The sequence below is a fragment of the Myotis yumanensis genome, unplaced genomic scaffold (assembly GCF_028538775.1).
Source record: "Myotis yumanensis isolate MYYU_CA2020_CCGP unplaced genomic scaffold, mMyoYum1.0.hap1 SCAF_5, whole genome shotgun sequence".
Taxonomy (NCBI): Eukaryota; Metazoa; Chordata; class Mammalia; order Chiroptera; family Vespertilionidae; genus Myotis; species Myotis yumanensis.
In genome coordinates, this window is record NW_027223756.1 from 105629482 (window position 1) to 105650293 (window position 20812).

Consider the following 20812-nt stretch of genomic DNA (forward strand, 5'->3'; position numbering starts at 1 on the left):
TTAATGCCTTTCTTTTTAAAAAAAATAAAAGATCCTATCTAATAATAGACAAACATGGTAATTGACCGTACCTTCGCTACGCCTCCCATTGGCTAATCAGTGTGCTATGCAAATTAACTGCCAACAAAGATGGTGGCTAATTTGCATACTGCAGGCAGGGTGGGCCAGCGCGAGCCGCCATCCGGGCCCCGTGTGCTGCCTAAGCCCCGCCGCCAGCCAGGACCCCCGTGTGCGGCCCTGGGCGGGGGGGCTTGGTGGCGAGATTGGCCCGAGGAAGCCCTATTCTTGCAGGAATATTCCTGCAACAGGCTTCTAATATTGTGCCCTGACTGGTAATTGAACCGTGACCTGGTTCACAGGTCGATGGTCAGACACTGAGCCAGCCGGCCGGGCTGACTGGTGCCTTTCTTGGTGAAGACCTGGGTGTCACAGTTGGTTGGGGCTTTGCTGAAATAATGGTGTGTTGTCAGCCTTTACAAATCATCGGGAGCCAGGACTGTCCACATTCACCAGGTGCAATGAACATGGAGGGATGCCCAGTGGCCCAGGTGGGTCCTGAGAAGCACCAGCTAGGAAGCGCCCGTCCCATGGACAGGACTGGTGTGTGGCCGCGCCCTGGGCCCAGCCACGGGGCGGCTGCTGGGCTGTCTGGGTCTGGTCGCCCGGGAGGTGTGTGTCAGTGTCCCTGCCGGAGTTAGGAAGCCTCCTTGTAGGTTGGAAGTTAGAGGGAGCCCGCCCACCGTGGAGCAAATAAGAGGAGGGGCTGGGGCGTGCACGGCCTCGATGACCCCGTGCGGCCTCGCGTGGCCTTTTTACAAGAGGAAGGAATTGGCTCGCTGGGTCCCCTTCCTGCCCGTTGAGGCTTCAGCATCACGTCTGCAGTTAAATCTGTTCACTGAGGACGGTTTCCGTGAACACTAACCCTTTCCTCTGGCCTCGTCGGCTTTTCATCAGCTTTGCCGTTACCTGCCCCACGTTTTCACAAAGTGGCCCAGGAAGCGCCAGGAGCTCTCCTTTGCTTCCCTGACTGATTCCTTCTTGGGGACAGAAGCTGGCAGATCGCAGAGTCTGACTAGAGAGGTGCTAACAACATGAAGTTGGATTCTAAAAAAAGCCTACATTTTCCCTAAGTTCTCAAAGTTCTAAGTCGAGCATCCCTAACATACATGTCACAGGCCTAGCTCTCTCGGCCCGACGCTGATGTTTACTCTCAGTGGCTGCGTCTCTCCCTGTGCCCGTCTCCCCGGACCGTGGGCTCAGGAGGCCCCAGGCACTCGGCTCCTGACCTCCCCTCGCTGTGCAGCAGGGGAAGAATGGATGAGCTGGTGGCACCGGCTGGAACAAGTCGGGAGAGGATTCCAGACCCGAACTCCGCTGAAACACTTAGCCCTGTGGAGACAGCGGGGTGCAGAGAGGTCGCCAGGACGCACCCAGGGAGAGGTGTCAGGACGGGGATCACATGGAGACAGCGGGGGTGCAGGGTGGTCCCTGGGACGCACCCAGGGAGAGGCGTCAGGACGGGGACCACGTGGAGACAGCGTGGCAGCCGGACTGTCCACAGCGAACAGACCGGCACTGGCAGCAGCGAGCTGCTCGGATGTGAGTAGAAGAGCCTCCTGCGCCCCGAGCACGGGTGGGAAGGGACACCCCCTGCCTCACAGAGGTGCGTGTGGGCGGGGCTGGGTGAGCCTGTGACGGCCGGCCGGGCCCTCGTCTCCGCAGCAGGAGCGATCGATTCCTTTCATGCTGTTGAAGTACTTCCTCCCCTCGCAGTTGCTGAAGGGCTGGCTGCTTCCTGATTAGTGCCGGCAGCTCACTTTCAAGCCCCTAGCGCTCTCCTCCTGGATTTAATGATGTGGTCTCCGAAGTGCACAGTTCCAGATTTTGCTGATTTCACTCACAGTCGTATTGACTCGACGAAACGATGGCCCGTTGGGACTCACTGTAATTAGTGCTCTGGTCTGAGTTTCCCGTTTCTGTGGCGGTCACAGCAAACCTGGGCTCGCAGGCGGCCGTCCTTAGAGCAGCCCTGGAGGCCGGGCCCCTGAGGGCCTGCAGTGCCCTGGCTTCGGTGCCTGGGGACCGAGTACAGGTCTCAGCTGTGAAGCTGGACACCCAGGCCTTCGCAGAGAGCCTCCCCTGGCGTGTCCGCGCTGGAGACGCCTGCCCTCAGGGCTCATCGTCCCCTCGGGGGAACCGCTGCCTCACTGAACGGGGACAGCCCGCAAGCCCGTCCCCAGTGCCGGGCACCCTCCGGCAGATCGCGGGCTCTGACGAGAGAGGTGCTAACAACATGAGGTCAGACTCGGTTGGTTTTTCCAAAGACACTAAGTGGGTGAGAATCTAGGCACGGGAGCACCCACACGGGACCTGAGAGCATGGAACAGGTCAGTGGGAAGCGTGAGTGTGAGGGCCACAGACGGAGCACCCACCTGCTCTCCCCACTCTCCCATTGGTCTCGTCTGTGCTGCTCCCGCTGTGAGGTGTTCTCGGCTCCTCTCAGAAAAGCGGAGCAGCCAGCACCTCAACAAACAGCGATGGACCTCGGGCCGTGGAGCTCGGGCCTGTGGCCGGTGCGGACAGGAGAGCTCCCACCCCGCCAGGTGGGCATCGCGGCTGCGCTCCAGCGGAGGTCACCGCGGCGGGGAGCGGGTACGTCTGAGATGTTCCTGCGAGATCCCTGCCTTTGCCTTTCATGGAACTAAATTTCTGAAAGTTAATTTTGCTAAACGCCGCACGCATAGTGTACATTCTGCCCCATGAACACTACGTAACCAGGTTCACTGGACGAGGAAAACAGTTGGTCCGTTGGGGTAGGACACCGTCCCCTTTGAGCGCGTGTGGCCGGGACGCTCTGGGACACAGGATCGCAGCCGCGGACGGACACTCGGATGCGACTGCGCCGTTCACCTGCCCACGGGGAGGCCGGGGCCGGGCCTGGGCCTGGGAGGAAAGAACCCCCAGCTTCTCCTGCCCCTTCGTGGGGTTTCCGTTTTGTCTGTAAAGCAGAGGATGGAGGGTCAGGGCAGTTGTGTTCAGAGATGCCCACAGTGGTTCATGCTGGCGACACCACCAAGGTCACTGCCCGCTCACGGCACTGGCATCGGCAGGCGGTGCACACACGGCAACACGAGGGAGAGGCTTGGCCCGTCATTCAGTGGGCTGCACGGGTGGGTGGAGGGAGTGGCTGTCCCAAAAGCGAGGCTTAGGGGCCCGGCCACAGGGGGTCCAGCTTAGAGCTCACTGGCCCTGGCCGGTAGCTCGGTTGATTAGTGCATCGTCCCGATGCACCACGGTTGCGGGTTCGATCCCCGTCAGGGCACGTACAAGCAGCAGCCCATGAATGTGTAAGTGTGACGACAAATAGATATTTCTCTCTCAAATCAGTTACAAACAGGTGAGAGCTTACTTTTCTACTGTTCTGTCTTATTGAAACAAGATTTTTAAAGCACACAAGCATGGTTAAGAATATTGTTTTTAGGGCGGGCCGGGCGTCTGGCGGCCCTGGCGGGCAGCGCGGCTCCCCGGGGAGGAGCCTGGCGGTGGTCGGGCCCCAGGAGCGAGCGGCTGCGGGCAGAGGACGCGGGTGTCCGCGCAGCACGGGCCGGCCGAGCGAGGACGCGGGAGGGAGCCGAAGGCAGAGGCAGCGGCGGCCCCAGCCTTCCTCGGCGGGAGGCGAAGGCCAGACCCCGCCCTGCCGCGCCCTAGGGGCCTGGGGACTCCGGAGCCGCCGGCCACCCCGAGGGACGCGGTTACTCCAGAAGATCCACAGAATAGAGGATGCTGCCACGAAGCCTGCCTCTGTCTTTCACACTCAGCCTGCACAGCCATTGCCAAGCTGAGACCGATGTCTGCAGACTGTGTTGACAAACTCTGAAGAGCCTAGTTAACACAGGATGGCCTAGGAGTGCCTTTCCGTCTCTAACAAGAAACTGTTCATTAGTGACGGTGTCAGTCTTGGTTCTGAATGCTGCAGATCACAGCCGGCGGGATTTCTCCTTTCTTCATTTCTGAAACATTCACTTGGCCTTCCATCAGTAAGACTGACTTTTCTAGTTTGCTCTGGGAGATATTAATGGAATACTGTCATGTCCACTCAAGACGAGAGGCAGGTCAATACTGAGTATGCAGTGTCCTTGTTGGAACAGTTAAAACTCTTTTATGAACAGCAGTTGTTTACTGACATAGTGTTAATTGTGGAGGGCACTGAGTTCCCTTGTCATAAGATGGTTCTTGCCACGTGCAGCTCTTACTTCAGGGCCATGTTCATGAGTGGGCTAAGTGAAAGCAGACAGACACGTGTTCACCTGAGGAATGTGGATGCAGCCGCCTTACAGATAATAATTACTTACGCGTACACGGGTCATTTGGCAATAAATGACAGCACTGTAGAACAGCTTTATGAAACAGCTTGCTTCTTGCAGGTAGAAGATGTGTTGCAACATTGTCGGGAATATTTAATTAAGAAAATAAATGCAGAGAATTGTGTGCGATTGTTGAGCTTTGCTGATCTGTTCAGTGTGAGGAATCGAAACAAAGTGCTAAAAGAATGGTGGAGCACAAGTTCACTGTGGTGTGTCACCAGGAAGCGTTCATGCAGCTGTCCCATGACCTCCTGATAGACATTCTCAGTAGTGACAACTTAAATGTAGAAAAGGAGGAGACAGTTCGCGAAGCTGCTATGCTGTGGCTAGAGTACAACACAGAAGCACGATCCCAGTATTTGTCTTCAGTTCTTAGCCAAATCAGAATCGATGCACTTTCAGAAGTAACACAGCGAGCTTGGTTTCAAGGTCTGCCACCCAATAAGTCTGTAGTGGTCCAAGGTCTGACTCGTGGGTAGAAATGGCCATGAGACAGACTAGCAGGTCTTTTGCTTCAGCTGCAGCTTTTGGTGATAAAATTTTCTATATTGGAGGGTTACACATTGCTACCAATTCTGGTTTAAGATTCCCTTCCAGCACTGTAGATGGGTCTTCGGTAACTGTGGAAATTTATGATGTGAATAAAAATGAATGGAAAACGGCAGCCAACGTCCCTGCTAAGAGGTACTCAGATCCCTGCGTTCGAGCTGTTGTGATCTCAAATTCTCTGTGTGTGTTTATGCGAGAAACTCACTTAAATGAAAGAGCTCAGTATGTCACTTACCAGTATGATCTGGAACTCGACAGGTGGTCTCTGCGGCAGCATATATCTGAACGTGTACTGTGGGACCTAGGGAGAGACTTCCGATGCACTGTGGGGAAACTTTATCCATCCTGCCTGGAAGAATCTCCATGGAAACCACCAACCTATCTTTTTCTACCGGATGGGACAGAGGAGTTTGAACTGGATTGAGTAATGGTTGCACTACCACCTGTATAGTTGGGAGTTCAGGAGGTGCACGCCTGATTTATGTGCTTTGTCATTTTCTTTGCTAAATAAGAGAGGCTATGAAAGGACTAATATGAGTACATAAAAATCTATCTTTGGTAAATTTTATTTTTATGCCCTACTTAATATTTGCATCAGTATAATATATATCAGTGAGTCTTGCAGAAAGATATGCTTCCATGATATGAAATAGATTATCCAATAATTGTAATAATTTTATGTGTATCATGAGAGCATAGAATCTGGATTATCTAACATTGTTAGCCCTGTGTATGTACAGTTCAAAAAGTTCACTTATTAAACTAGTTTCCTGTTCCTAGTGTGGTATATCACAAATCGTGCTGAGGTTATTTTAGCATATGTATTTCGTTCCTCTGCTTCTGTTCTGAAGCTCTGGAATACAGTTTAACACTAACGTCCATGTTGGAATAGAAATGTCTCAATCCTGTACTATAGTTGAGGAAGACCTTCCATTTTATGGTATTACACAGGGAGAGCTAGGACTGCAGGACCAGTCTAACTATACTATTAGGTGCATGTACTCTCTTTCTCTTTCCACTAACTTATACTTGTCTCTAGAATACAGGTCTTCCAATCAGCTGGTCATTTACCAGGTATAGACTTAAGTTGCTGGGCTTGCAATGAAATTTGCTAGTCCCTCCTTGTGCAGGTCTGGGTGGAGCATTCATCAGTAAATGCGTCCACTTTCTGTATTACATTAACATTGGCTCATGCGTATAACTACCTGCTGCTGTTGTATTTCCCCATCTTAAAGATTTAGAGTGGGTCAACCAGGTCATTACATCTTAATTTAATAACAAGCATTACTGTAGAGTGATTGTGTAGATACCCGTTAGCCGTCAGGGTGTGTTTTTTTAACCTGTTGTGTGTGGGTAGGATTAGAAGGGTGAACTGTTCAGGAACTCTCTGCACTGGCTGTGCGGACGAGCAGGTAGCAAGTGCTGCTCTGGCATTCACCCAGGAACCACTAGCAGTGGCGGCGCTGCCCATCTAACATGAGCTCAGGTGCTTCACCACAAACACTACCAGCATGTTCAACTGCATAATGTTCTGGCACTGTATCTCGAATGACATTAATTTATTAAACAAGTTGTATATATTCAGTATTTGTTTTTCTTTTGTGATGGGAATGGTTTAATGGTGTGCTTTTAGTTTTAATTTTACTGGGTCATTTTACCCTGTTAATGTGGTTTCTTCAGAATTTTGAGTATATATAAAAAATTGTGATAGGAGCCTTACTGTATCAACATAAACTACAGATAAAAAGCAAAAAAAAAAAAGAATATTGTTTTCAAAGCAATTTTATGTATAAACATAATTCTAAAGCAAAATTGTAAGAAATATAAGCTCAAATGTCAGCTTTTCAGCCAACTGACTCCCTGCATTTTAAATCCTGCCGCCTCCTGGGGGCGGTGCTGACAGGAAGGGTGGGGCGGCCTCAGAGCTGGGGGTCACTCCCAGGCAGGGTGCCTCCATGCCCTGACCCCGACCCGGGGAAGGCCGCCATCACAGCCAATACTGCCTGTCTCCTCCCAGGGGCCGTGTGTGAGCCGGCCCGTGCCCTTAGCACCTGGTGCTCGGCACCACAGCACGAAGGCAGAGGGTGCTTCGGCCTCTGAGCGGGACACCGTCAGGACGGATGGTCGGTCGGTCGGTCGGTTGGTCGGCCAGAGCCTGCTGACCCTGGAGGTGGCTCCCGAGGCACTGCTCACCCTGGTGGAGGCCGCCCAGCCGTGCGGGAAGGAAGCCTGTGCACCTAGTATGGACTTTCCTTCTCCCATGAGAGCAGTGTTGAGGCTCGGGAGACAGTGATTTCCACGGACTCCGCGCATCGATGGGCTCACCGGACCAATCGCCCTGGCCCTGCCCTCCAAGGCCCTCTTTCCTCAGGATGTAGATTTGTAAACACTTCCTGCCAAACGCGACCTGTTCCAGGAAGCACAGGGACGTGGCCACGTCTGCGCGGAGCCTGGCGGCGGGGGGGGGGGGGGGGGGGGGATCCCTGGGAAGTGCTGTCATCCCCAAGCCCCGAGCTCAGCGAGGAAGCAGAGCAGCCCCACTTGGGCCCACGAGGAGGAAGGCTCCCTCCCCCCCCGCCACCCCCTTCCCCGGTCCGGGGACAGGGTCCGGTTTCCTGAGGGCGCTGTGTAAAACGGGACTTTTTTGCACACTGGAGTTTACTGTTGCCAAGTCAGTCTATGTGCTAAACCTCATTTCCCCTAATTCATAAATGTAGTCTTTTTGCCAAACCGGCATTAAACCCCACAGAGTATCCTAAAGCTGATTTCTTCAAACATGGGGGATATGTTTTTATAAATATATTTTTATTGATTTCAGAGAGGAAGGGAGACGGGGAGGGAGAGAGAGAAACATCAGTGATGAGAGAGAATCATGGATCGGCTGCCTCCTGCACACCCCCTACTGGGGAGTGAGCCCGCAACCCAGGCCTGTGCCCTGACCGGGAATCAAACCGTGACCTCCTGGTTCATGGGTCGACGATCAACCACTGAGCCACATGGGCCGGGCACAGATACTGTTTTTAAGGAACCGTTTTTCATGGCCCAAAGGATACCAAAATTTGAAAAACTACAATTTAAAAAGACTGGCTTAATAAAGGCTTAGTCTACGCAGCTCACGCTGCAGCCACTGCGCTACAAGGACAGGTCACTTAACACGGGGCCTCGGGGTGCGAGGTGAGGGGGCGAGGGCTCTGGGAGCCGTGCTGTGAGGACAGGCTTCGGGATGGCATGCCGGCCGGACAAGACGCGACGGGAGGGGGTGACCTCTGAACCATCTGAAACTGCCGTCAAGTAGAGGCAGACCTCACCTGTGGGCTCCGCAGAGGTGAGCTGCACACACAGGAGACAGGGCTGCGAGAACTTCTGGCAGGGCTGGTCTGAATGGCTGCTCAGCTGCCTCCCGCATCCCGTCCTGTTTGCAGCAACCCAAGCCCACGTGTCAGCTCTCCCCAGAGCGCTGCCTTTTCTCCCCGCCAGCCTTCTGGGGCGGGGCTCAGACACTGCAGCCGCAGCGCCTTCTCCTGGGGGCAAGTCCTTACCAGGTTATCTGTCTTCCTTCCAACACACGATCTAAACGCTCATCTTTACTCTTTATTGCTTCATTAATGGAGAGACATGTTTCCATCCGACCAGACATTAAACAAATGAACATACATTCCCAGCGATCCCGTCTGTCCCTGGGGCACTTCCAGACGAAGGCAGCGCGTGAGTGACCCCCGCACACGTGCGCCTGCCTGGCCCGCCGCCCCGAAACCCTGCGTGAGCTCCTGCGGGGCAGGGCTGAGGGCCGGGCGCTGGCTGAGCCCCAGCTGAGACAGGCCTCCAGCGCTGCACAGAGAGCCGCACGAGGACTGATGGCGTCTGTGCAGACAGAACAGCGGGCAGAGTGGTACCGTATGCAACACGTAATCTTGAAAAAACACAGAACACAAACGGTTCCACTAATAGATCCCAAGGTCATTAAAAGTCTGCTGTGCAAACCTCAAGTTGAAAAATGTGTTCAGTGGGGTTACATGATTTTAAAAAATATAATGTAAAAATTTTTTTCCCCTCACTGCAAATGGGAGAGGAACCAAGACAAGTTTTTACCCCGATCTGTACATTTGAAAAATAATTTATGTGTGTGGCACAGAGAAGGGAGCAGGGTGCCTGCAGCTCTGTAAACTGTGGTGGAACGGTCGCCCGCGTTCACAGCCGCCCGCTGCGGCCAGGCAGACGGTCCCTGCGGGCGGGCGGGCGGGGCGGCCTCCACGCTTCCCACTGGGCACCGCCAAGCCGTCTGCCAACCAGCCAGGACCCGCGTAGCTGCTGCCTGTGCCGGGAGTCGGGCGCGAGGAGGCATCAGTTGAGCAGCTGGCAGACGCCCTTGTGCAGGCAGCACAGGAAGTCCATGTAGGAAGGGCCTCCGTCCAGCCCCTTGTCCTCCACCAGCAGCTGCCGGAATGCCATCTCTGGCTGCTCTCGCTGCTTCACGATCACCAGCTAGGAGACAGCACAGGCAGCGGTTACGCTCTGGGCTCCGTTTCATACGTTCCCACGTCACCAACCCACCGTGTCCACTGCCGAGGCCTGGGGGATGTGGGCAGTGCCATGCCCGACCAGGTGGGAAGCACCAGCGGAGAGCGGAGGGCCCGGCTTCCCGCGGCCCGGCCTGCAGTCCCGCATCCCCAGCCAAGGCGGGAAGGGGCGCCCCCTTTGGCCAGGAGGGCCCGGCGCCCTCACGCTGCCTCCTCGGCCTCCAGTCGTCCAGCAGGACAATTCTGTCAACACCGCTTGCTCGTTCCTGTTACCTGGCCGGGACCCTGGCCTGGGAACATGCTAATCCAACAGCAGCTGCTGCAGCTGCGTCAGGTCAGCAGGTCTGTGGGCGAGGACATGGAAGTGCCCGGTCCCCGTTGTGGGCCGGCTGGGAGGCGACCTACAGCGGCGTGGAGCCCTGCCCCCTGGTGAGCCTGCAGTCAAGGCTCGTCTCACTTGGTTTGTGTCTACCTTCCCCACGTGCCCAGGACTCAGCTGCGTCCACGACAGGTGGCGGCGTGAGTCTGGCCCCCGTGCCACAGGCCAGGCAGAGCCGGGCAGGGTGAGACACTGGGAGAACTGGAGGCTCCAGGTCTAGGACCTCATGGCCCGGGGGACCTGGGGAGTTCGTGCTGCTCCCTTTGGGCATCGGCTCTCCAGGCCCAGGACCTCCTGGGAGGCTGGCAGGTGAGGGAGCTCCTTCATGATCACCTTCACCTCTGTGCCAGCTGAGGGGGGCTCTGTGCGTGGAGAGGGGCTGAGGGGGGCCCTGTGCGTGGAGAGGGGCTGAGGGGGGCCCTGTGCGTGGAGAGGGGCTGAGGGGGGCTCTCCCTCACTCTGTAGCCCTAGATTTTCAAGGTCTCTGTACGGACAGTGCCCGGAACGGCCTGAGGAACCTCACAAGCAGGTGCATTTGCGAGGGGCACATGGGAATCGGGCTTCTTTAAGGGCTCGGGCTATAATTCTCTTGTCCTGCAGCTGCTTATCCTCTGCTCACATGTCACCTTCACCCTGATGTTTTACAGCCAAAGCTGACACGGCTCCCTCAGGGGTGGAGCGGCGGGCGGAGGGCTCTGGAGTGATGGAGGCCGCTTCTCTGCAGAAGGCGGCGGGGGGGGGGGGGGGCGAAGCGGCAGTGCCGCTGGGACCAGGCGTCACCGCTGTGCACTCTGACCCCAGTGCCTGCCACTGTGTCAGGAGACCCCCCTTTGTCTACATCCCCAGGGGGTCAGTGTCCTGGCAGCAGCGTCTCAGGGTGGGGCTCCCCTGCCATCACTAGGTCTTGTCCTGAAATGGCACCCAAGCAGGCGCCGTGTGGAGTGAAACTGCTCTGGAAGGTTCTGTGTTCACCTGGCAGCTCTCCATGAGTTCACCGGCCTCCGGAAGCCGATGTCTGCCCGAGGGCACCTGGCCCAGGGAAGGGGCTGCTTGGACTGACACCCACGTCAGGGACGCTGCCTGCAGTGCGGGGTGGGGGAGGGGGGCCAGGTGAGCGTCCTGTCCCGCGGGAATGGCCATCTCCCGAACCCCAGGAGGGGGCCCTGGCTGGGGAAGGAAGCCAGGTGGGCTGGACCCAGCAGCAGGCACAAGCTCCCTGAATCAGAGGCCTCTGCAGCCCTTTCACTCAATCTCAAAAAAGGCCCGAAGGGGCTTCGAAGGGCCAGACAACACTTCGCAGGCGTCATAAACCTGAGGTCGTAAGGAAACTGCCCGTGTTCTGCACGAGGCTCTGACTCAGCAGCCTGCGCTGAAGGAAAGGCATCTCAGACTCTGACCAACTGCCAGGGCCGCGCAGGGGCTTCCTGGGGACGGGGTGGGGCGCCCGCACAGGCTGGCCGGCAGCGGCCGTTCACTCGCGTATGTGTGGCCGGTGAGCAGGTGGATGTACTTAGAGGTCAGTGTGAGCTTCCTATCCTCTAACAACTAGGACGTGCATTTAACAAGTCTGTAATGAAATTCAGAGACTGAAGGGAGGAGGAGAGGAATCCGACTGCCTCACCTTCATCGAGTAGGGCCGCTGACGCTGGAGGGCACCCACGATCGCCCGGAGCGTCTGGGAATGTGGGCTTCCCACCTCGGGCAGGACCGTCTGGGGTTAAGAACATCAAGCAGAGAAGTTAGTGTATTTTATAACATCTGTGTGGAAGCAGCAATGAGAGTATTAGAATATTAAAGTTAAAAACATCCTTCTAAACCATGGATTTCACTATTGACTTAGTTCATTTACCCAAACATCACAAATGTGAAACAACGCACTGAACAGTGCCTCATCCTGCGGGCGCGCGGGCTCTGCTCTGCCCGGGCCTCCTCATCACCTGGCGGGCTCTGCTCTGCCCCGGCCTGATCGCCCAGCGGGCTCTGCTCTGCCCCGGCCTGATCGCCCAGCGGGCTCTGCTCTGCCCCGGCCTGATCGCCCAGCGGGCTCTGCTCTGCCCCGGCCTCATCGCCCGGCGGGCTCTGTTCTGCCCCGGCCTCATCACCCGGCGGGCTGTCTATGAAGAGGGCATCCGCGGGCCCCTAGCCGGGTGTGCGATCCCTGCGCGAGGCATGTTTCCAGGCCGCATCGTGAGTGATCAGCGGCAGGACCCTGTGGCACCCCGAGGTCTGGAAACCACCATCCGAGTCCCACTGCTGCACATTAGACCCAAACGCTGATTCCTCGGGGGAGTGTGGCCCCGAGTGTCCCCTACATCTGGCTGATGGTCCACAGAACGCACAGCCGTGGGGACGTGAGTTCTGCCCAGTAAGACAGTAAATGCTGCCTGCTTCTCAGCCCCCCAGTGGCACGCCACCCTGTGAGCTGGCGCTGAGCCCCAACACCGTGCCGCAGTCACACATCCCAGCAACCCCTCGGCCGTTTCCACAGGATGTGAAACAGCAGAACTCGATAGGCACAGTCACAGGCCCCTCCCACGTGTATTCACGGATGTTAAGGTGGAGGCTTTATTCAACAGGTTACACATGGGGAGTGTACCCGCGTGCATGGCTCGAGGTGCCAGCTGCCTCTACAGAGAGAGCGACAGGTGGCGCTGTGTGCATTTTCTGACGAGGCTGAGAGGACGCGGTGGACAGGAGCAGGCCCGCCAGGCGCTGCGCTCTGTGGAGGCTGGCGACTCACGCGCACGCTCGTCAGCAGAGCGGCACTGACAGCTACTGCGTCAGCGCACTGGCCAGTTGCTCAGTGGATGGAGTGTCGTCCTGCAGACCAAAGGGTCCCGGGTTCGATTCCGGTCAAGGGCACATACCTTGTTGCAGGCTCCTCCCCCTCGGGCCCTGGTTGGGGCCATGCAGGAGGCAACCAATCAAACACATTGATGTTTCTCTCTCTTTCCCTCACTCTTCTACTCTCTCTAAAAATCAATGGAAAAACATCCTCGGGTGAGGATTAAAATAAAGACTTAAAAAAAAGTAGAGGCACTTCCTCTGTTTCATAGATATATCCTTGAGATTCACAGAGTTGTCTGCCTCCTGAATTTTTATTTTTATTAATTGCACTTTTCTTTTGAAATTGCATTTCTAATCATTCCTTAATTTCACCCCATGCAGATGTCTTACCATTTCTAAGTCTTCACCCTCATCTTAAGACCAGCCTCTGGATGGGATGCGGCCCCTTTAACGCCTGAAAGCCATGCCGACTCCTCTCCCATCCTGCAGCGTCAGCGCCCCCCCCCCCCCCCGCCCCCCTTCCACCCGTCAAGGTGCTGGGCACCTGCCCTCAGACCAGCAAGTGGGGACAGACAGGTTCTTACGGAACCACCAGCCGTCACAGAGGGAGCTCACGGCAACGGTGAGTGAGGTTCCCAATAAACGGACTCAGGCAGCGGCAACCGCTGCTCCTCCGCGTGCACCTGAGGCCAGGTGCTCCCTGCCCGCTCCCTGCACAGGGGCGCCATGTTGTGGGGAGCGTTCGCTTGCAGGGCGCTGAGCTGCATGCCTGCAGCTGAGCGCGGGTGAGAGACGTCTGCTCCAGCTGAGCCCGCAGCCCCAGAAGGGCCTCAGTCGCCGCCTTGGCCCCGCCGACCTGGGGGCACCCGTGCCAGGCCGCGGCGGAGACGTCAGTGAGGGGCTGCCCGTCAGTGACTGCCAGGTGGGGAGGGCTCAGCGCCGCCGGCAGCTCTGCTCACCGCACGTTCTGTCCGTCTGTCTAATACTTTCCACCAACAACTTTACAGCAGCTACTTGTTATCCGCCGAAACACGGAATTCTCTCGTTCTCATATGGAACTACGTGCCCCGTTTTCTTGGTGACATGTGGTTGCACATGAACAAAAACACTCAGGACTTTGTGCAGAAACAACGAAAAGGTGCCCACCATGTCCGCGCTGACATGCGCCAGGGACGGCACGTTGAATATGCCCTGGATGAGCTCGGGGGGGCTGCTGGCGCCCAGCCACAGGAACATGCGCAGCCCGTCGGCCAGGAGGAACACGCCATCTTCAGAAAGGCGGGCCTCCGAGCAGCGGACGGCGGCCGGCACCGCGGGGCTCGGGCTCTGGGTGACCGCCGTGTGCTGGGCGGACAGAGGCGAGAGTTAGAAACACGTCCCCTCCCCTCCCTGCCTCTCCCCCGCCTCCTCCTCTCTCTGCCTCCTTCTCTCCTCACCCCCTCCCCTCCTGGGGGTGCTGTTCTTGTCCCTCAGAGCTCTACTTTCTCTCATGGAGACTGTCCACCATCCGATTTTATCGGAAAAGCAGCTGTTGGCAGTAATTTACTTCTAACACGCATAGTGACCGGAAGAATCAATAGCGTATTTCCAACCTCGCAGACCTCTGACTGCACTGATATGCCAGCCTGGGCTGGTGTGAGCCCGGATGAGAGAGAAGCTATCGCCGGCTCCCTCCTCCCCTCCCCTGCCCTCCCCTCTGCTCTCCCAGCTGGAACTTGACCTTCACAGGACAGTGCAGAGCAGCCAAGGCGTCAGGGCCGGCTTCAGGGAAGCAGAACCACCGCCCGGAGGTGGAGGGCGGTCCCTGCACCACACAGGCGCCCTCACACGCCGACCCGCTGGCCACGGCCTTCGGTCAGGCTGCTCAGCGCGTGCCACGGGGTGTGACTGAGCCACAGACACACGCCTGTGAGGCCCACGGCACACGCCGCTGTCTAATGCTCTCGGGGTCTCAGCACCGCCTCTCCACCCTCCCACCTCAGAGATGCCGCTGCAGGAGGAGGAGAGCGACCGAGCAGCCAGGGCAGGGGACTCCGCCAGCCCCACCCTGAGCGTGCACCCGCAGGAGCCCCCCAGCCCCGCCCCGCCCCCACGGCACTCACTATGGGCAGGAGCTGCGGGTAGAAGAAGAGCTGCGAGTCGGCCACGCCCATGGTCATGACCAGCTGCCGCTGGAAGGCCCGCTCGTCCGTGGGGATGTCGGGCCGGCTGAGCAGCACGCAGCTCTTCAGCAGGGAGTTCATGTACACGGGCAGCACCTTCATGGAGTCCGGCAGGATGAGCTGCAAGAGAGACGCTGCTTCAGACGCCCACCTTCTCCCAGCTCCGTTCACACCGTCCACTCTTCTCCCAGCTCCGTTCACACCGTCCACCATCTCCCAGCTCCGTTCACACCGCCCACCCTCCTCCCAGCTCCGTTCACACCGCCCACCTTCTCCCAGCTCCGTTCACACCGCCCACCTTCTCCCGGCTCCGTTCACACCGTCCACCATCTCCCAGCTCCGTTCACACCGCCCACCTTCTCCCAGCTCCGTTCACACCGTCCACCATCTCCCAGCTCCGTTCACACCGCCCACCTTCTCCCAGCTCCGTTCACACCGTCCACCATCTCCCAGCTCCGTTCAAACCATCCACCATCTCCCAGCTCCGTTCACACCACCCACCTTCTCCCAGCTCCGTTCACACCGCCCACCTTCTCCCGGCTCCGTTCACACCGCCCACCTTCTCCCGGCTCCGCTCACACCGCCCACCTTCTCCCGGCTCTGTTCACACCGCCCACCTTCTCCCAGCTCCGTTCACACCGCCCACCTTCTCCCGGCTCCGTTCACACCGCCCACCATCTCCCAGCTACGTTCACACCGCCCACCTTCTCCCGGCTCCGTTCACACCGCCCACCATCTCCCAGCTCCGTTCACACCGCCCACCTTCTCCCGGCTCCGTTCACACCGCCCACCATCTCCCGGCTCCGTTCACACCGCCCACCTTCTCCCGGTTCCGTTCACACCGCCCACCATCTCCCGGCTCCGTTCACACCGCCCACCATCTCCCGGCTCCACTCACACCGCCCACCTTCTCCCAGCTCCGTTCACACCGCCCACCTTCTCCCAGCTCCGTTCACACCGCCCACCTTCTCCCAGCTCCGTTCACACCGCCCACCCTCCTCCCAGCTCCGTTCACACCGCCCACCTTCTCCCGGCTCCGTTCACACCGCCCACCCTCCTCCCGGCTCCGTTCACACCGCCCACCTTCTCCCGGCTCCGTTCACACCGTCCACCATCTCCCAGCTCCGTTCTCACCTCCCACCTTCTCCCAGCTCCGTTCACACCGCCCACCCTCCTCCCAGCTCCGTTCACACATGGCAGCAAGGAGCCGGCCAGGGCCTCCCCCACCCCACCTGCCCCCCCACAGCCACGGGCAAGGAAGCCCTGAGAGAGACAGTGTGCCGAGGGTGATGCCATCTGCAAGCATCTGGCTGTGAATTCCTGGCGTCTTCCCCTTCCAGCTTAACAGTGAGAAAGAATATCCACCAGCGGGCTCCACGCGGGGAGAGGGCCCTCAGGGCTGCAGGCTGGCCCTCCTTGTCCCCACCCCCCCTTCCCTCCCTGTCTCGCATCCTGACCCAGCGACAGGGAAGGCGGGGGACCCTCCCACCGGCTTCAGAGCAGCTGGGCGGCAGGGCTTCCCTCACTCGCCCCTCAGAGCACCAGGCAGGCCAGGGCGTTTCTCCACTGTGAGACGTAACAGAACGAGCCTGCCTGCGATGGGAGCCCAGGAAGTCCTTTCCGTGTCGTCTGTAGTTACGCGTCTGAACCGAGCCTGGGCCACACGACCCCAGGGGCACCTCCTTCCATTCCGCACCCTACGCACCTCTCTGGCCTCGGCCTTGGCCTCGACCTGGCCCCGCACGTCGGTGAGAGCAGTGCCCGGGCCCCGTGCCACCCAGTAGGGCCGGCTGTGTCGGGAGCAGGAATCTGGGTTCTAGTTAAACTGCAGGATCCAGGTGCTGGTGCTGTTACGTGTGGGGGGGGCTTCAGGTCTGCTCAGCACCCACTTTTGACAAAGAACAACCCAGAAAGTTTCCCATCTGCTGCTCACTGCCTCCTTTAGCCCTCGTTCTAGGCTCAGGAATGTGGGTGGGGCTTGAGGAATGGCCCGGGTGTGACTGGCGGGAGGGGGTGGGGAGGACGGGCGCGGGCGTGGGGGCAGGAGGTTCTGCCTGGGGGGCGGAGACGTGGGTTTTAAGGAAGCGTCTGAAACGTCCACGTGCCGTGTGCCGGCCAGGACATGCTTCAGCCTCCCTGCCACTAGCTTCTGAGACGGGAGGAGCTCTGACACTGATCCATCGCATCCACGTCATAGAGACAAAGGACTCCTCCCGCCTTCGCTCGTGTCAGCTCGTTCGTTCACCTCCAAGTCCAGAGGCGCACAGTTCCCAGCACCGCGCCCTCACAGGACAGGGAGCCGCATGCACCGTGCGGAGCTCACAGGTCTCCTCACTCGCACGCACAGGCGCTGTCCACCCGACGGCACACACTCTCCGGCCACTAGGCTGGACGTCGCCATAAAGCTCCGCAGCCCCGGCCCGGTCTTGCAGGTCCCCGAGGCCTGCTCTCCCCAAGCCTTTAGCACCGGCCGGCGCGGTGCGGGCGAGGAGGCCCACGGCCGGGGCGGGCTCACCTGGCTGGCGGCGGACGGGCTGGCGCAGTTCTTGCGGTAACACGCCAGCATGTGCGAGGTCTGGTTGACCAGGATCTCCCGGATGAGCTTCAGGGGCTGGTGCAGAACCGCCTTGAAAGCTGTCGGCACAACAGAGCGAGGCTGCGTTTAGCCCAGAAACGGTCCCTTCACACGGACGGAAATCACCAACTGCCGTCCCCGCAGACCAGACAGGGACGAGCAGCCTGTGAAGTGCCAGCCCCTTCGCTAACGCCTCCTGACGCAGGTGACGCCCGCCAGGGAGAACACGGCCACAGCGAGAGGCCGGACGTCCGACTTCCCCAGGACGCGACGTGGAACCGCACCCAGCGAGGAGGCGCCTGCAGACACCCTGGTTCCTGCGGCTGGAGGCTGCTTCTCCTAAACCCTCGTCAGAGCCTCCACTGGGATTGGGGGGCGGGTGGGGGGGGGGGGGCGCTCAACCCCGGCCTCTGCGTTTCGCAGTCCCCGTGGTTTGCACAGCGACCAGTGTGTCAGGGCCGTCTTCACTGGTGCTGGCTGGTCGCCCTCCCCCCTGCCCCCCCACCGGCCCCGTGTGCTTATAAATCCTGCGTTGGCCCACAGAGGCTGCACCAGCACAGCGCCTGTCACTACGACTGCACTAGCCATCAGGCTCACTGGTCACCGCCGCCTGCGGATTCATGGGTTCCACAGCTGCGGATTCAACCAACCGTGGATGAAAAACCTAAAAAAAGCGATGCAGTTGCTGGCATGTGCTGTGTAGTCAGGCCAGTGAGGCCGGTGCACAGGGCCATCCTCGTCCTCACTGCCTAGCGAGGCAGCAGGGCTGTCCCACGGCATCTGCACTGGACGGGGCCTCTGGACGGTCCCCCGAGGGGACTCAAGTGTACAGGGGTGTGTGCAGGTTGTAAGCCAGCACCCCGCCATCTGTGCACCCACACTCGGGCCTTCAGCAGCCGCGGATTCGGTAGCCGGGGATCCCGGGCGGGGGGCGGGTCTGGAGGGCCCTGGCCCTGGCCCGGGCGAGGCGCAGCAAAGCTCACCTGACTTGGCGAAGAAGTTGATGAGGGCGTCCGTCTCGCAGCTCTTGTAGAGGTCGGCCAGCTGCGCGCTGCAGCTCAGGGCCAGGTTGTGGATGCGCAGCCTCCGCTGGCCGCCGATGGTGGTGTAGAGCACGGCGCACTGCGGGCGGGACAGGGAGGCCGTGAGCAAGCACCCAGGCCTGGCCTCGGGTTAGACTGTGGCTGCAAGCCCTCCTCCCCGCAGGGTTTCCTCTACGGCCCCCAAAGGAACGGCAGGTGCCCACGCCCTGGGCTGCCTTCAGGGTTTCGGGGAGAAGCCCACCCTGTAATTGGCTGCACAGGGAGCTGCCCGCCTGCATCTCTCCTCCATCCCCGGCTCCGATCTCACAGCAGGGACCGGAGAAGCCACGCCTCCTCCCGCGGCCTCCGCACCCCCTTCCCTTAGAAACCTGCGCCTCATCCCATGGCCTCCGCACCCCCTTCCCTGAAGCCCATGCGACCTGCGAGCTGCAGAGCGAGCAGCACCCCTTCCCCGAGGCCTGTGGTTTAGCCCAAATGTCAGGGAGCTCCTCCTCTCCTGGTCTCTGAGGGTGACACGGGGTGCAAACGAGGACCCTGGGAATGTCTCCAGGGCGTCTAGTTGGTCTTGCTGACCCCACGCCAGTCCCACTTATGCTTGCTCAGAACAGGGCGCCTGGCGTACGGCAGGGGCAAGAGACCGGGGTGGCGGTGCTGACCCCGAGAACGAGTCCTGGCCTGGCCTGCTGATGCCCTGACACTGACCACGGTCCCTGGGCTCTCAGGCAGCGACGCGGTTGCTACGGATACAGACAACAGGGGAGCATCTGAGTGCGGAGCACGGGGTGGTGCTACCTCTGAGGATAGAGCGGGTTCCTCAAGACCCGCGAGGGCCTCTGTCCACACCATCCCTGCCTCTGGGGAAAGAGCGGGTTCCCAAGACCCGCGAGGGCCTGTCCCCGCCGCCCTGCGGGGTGGAGGACAGAGCGGGTCCCCACCCCCCTGCGGGGATGGAGGACAGAGCGGGTCCCCACCCCCCTGCGGGGACGGAGGACAGAGCGGGTCCCCGCCCCCCTGCGGGGATGGAGGACAGCGGGTCCCCGCCCCCCTGCGATGATGGAGGACAGAGCGGGTCCCTGCGGGGATGGAGGACAGAGCGGGTCCCCGCCCCTCTGCGGGGATGGAGGACAGAGCGGGTCCCCACCCCCCTGCGGGGACGGAGGATCTGGGACGGAAGCTGGCACCTGGATCAAGGCCCCGCTGTCCTCGCTGAGCTTGTCGTCGTGCTTGAACTCCACCGTCACCGCCTTGTCGCAGTCGACGGCCGCCATCTCCACGTCGGTCGTGTTGTTCATGACGATCCCACCGAAGAAGTCAGTGGCTCGGAAACCTGAGGACGAGGGAGAGGGAGACATTGCTTCTCTGTATGTCACCGTTTTCCTCGCTGGCCTGTCATCAATTCATAGAGGAAACAATATACCAGAGACCGAAGCCAGCATGAAGGGAAGTACCTGTGCTCGTGCGGACCCGCATGATAGCGTCGAAGCCTATCTTCTTCTCAATGTCGTTCCTGAGGTCATTCAGAAACTGCTGGCTGTCCAAGTGCATCTGAGAAGATGAAGCGAGAGCCATGCCCCCCAGATGGCAGTGAAGCATAGCAACTCATTTTTAAAATCTTAATTCAAACCTACTTTATCCAGAAATCTTAGAAAGGGTTCTTAAAGCTTTTTAAAAAAATTTATTTTTATTGATTTCAGAGAGGAAGGGAGAGGGAGAGAGATAGAAATACCCATGATGAGAGAGAGGCATTGATCGGCTGCCTCCTGCACCCCTCTACTGGGGATTGAGCCCGCAACCCGGGCACGTGCCCTTGACCAGAATCGAACCCGCAACCCTTTAGCTCACAGGTTCTATCCATTGAGCCAAACTGACTAGGGCTCTTAAAACTTTTTCAACTTTATTTCATGCTCAATCGTTGGTCTTACTGAGTCCTTTAACTAGTTCACGATATTAATAGGGGTCGGTGATTTAAGGTAACTATTGATGATAAATAAAAGCAGACAGTGACTAACATCTGTCGTTACGTTGGGGACGCTGGCGCCCACTCCACGTTCCCAGGTGCAGGGACGTAAGTCGGAGGCCCTGACCCTCTGTCAGGTGGGGTAGGGGCTGATGTGATTAGTAAGTTTGGGGGGAGGGACCGTGGGCACAGCTGCGCCTCCTGCACCTTCCTGGGGAGGCGGCGGCACATCTGCCCTCGCTATGGCCCGTTTCCAGGGCCCCGTGTCCCCAGGAGAAGCGCGTGGCTGTGCCCGCCTGTGCCTAGCATCCCGTCCCGCCTGTGGCATCGGAGCCCGGGGTCTGTTACAGCACCGACACTCGCTCCCTCCACTCTCAGAAGGGACGGGGTCATGAACTGACCCCCAAATCATAACAATTTAGAACAAATATGCTGTTACTTTTAAAACAGTCTAAATACACAGAACAGAAAGGTCGTAT

General features: G+C 58.8%; 1 protein-coding gene and 1 pseudogene across 2 annotated transcripts in view; one reads left to right on the forward strand and one right to left on the reverse strand.

Annotated features, from left to right (window-relative positions):
* Positions 1–4088: 4088 nt before the first annotated feature.
* LOC139010026 (kelch repeat and BTB domain-containing protein 2 pseudogene) lies at positions 4089–4929 on the forward strand (annotated as a pseudogene).
* A 3562-nt stretch (positions 4930–8491) lies between these two features.
* SEC24D (SEC24 homolog D, COPII coat complex component) overlaps positions 8492–20812 on the reverse strand; it is a 69163-nt gene continuing 56842 nt past the window's right edge. For both annotated transcript variants that reach the window (XM_070416896.1, XM_070416895.1), the window contains 8 exons: positions 19825–19921; positions 19558–19703; positions 18317–18455; positions 17274–17392; positions 14699–14878; positions 13743–13940; positions 11431–11520; positions 8492–9395 (listed from right to left, as the gene is read on the reverse strand). In XM_070416896.1, the coding sequence (XP_070272997.1) occupies positions 9255–9395; positions 11431–11520; positions 13743–13940; positions 14699–14878; positions 17274–17392; positions 18317–18455; positions 19558–19703; positions 19825–19921 (1110 nt within the window). In that variant the 3' untranslated portion in view covers positions 8492–9254. The remainder of the gene's footprint in view (positions 9396–11430; positions 11521–13742; positions 13941–14698; positions 14879–17273; positions 17393–18316; positions 18456–19557; positions 19704–19824; positions 19922–20812) is intronic.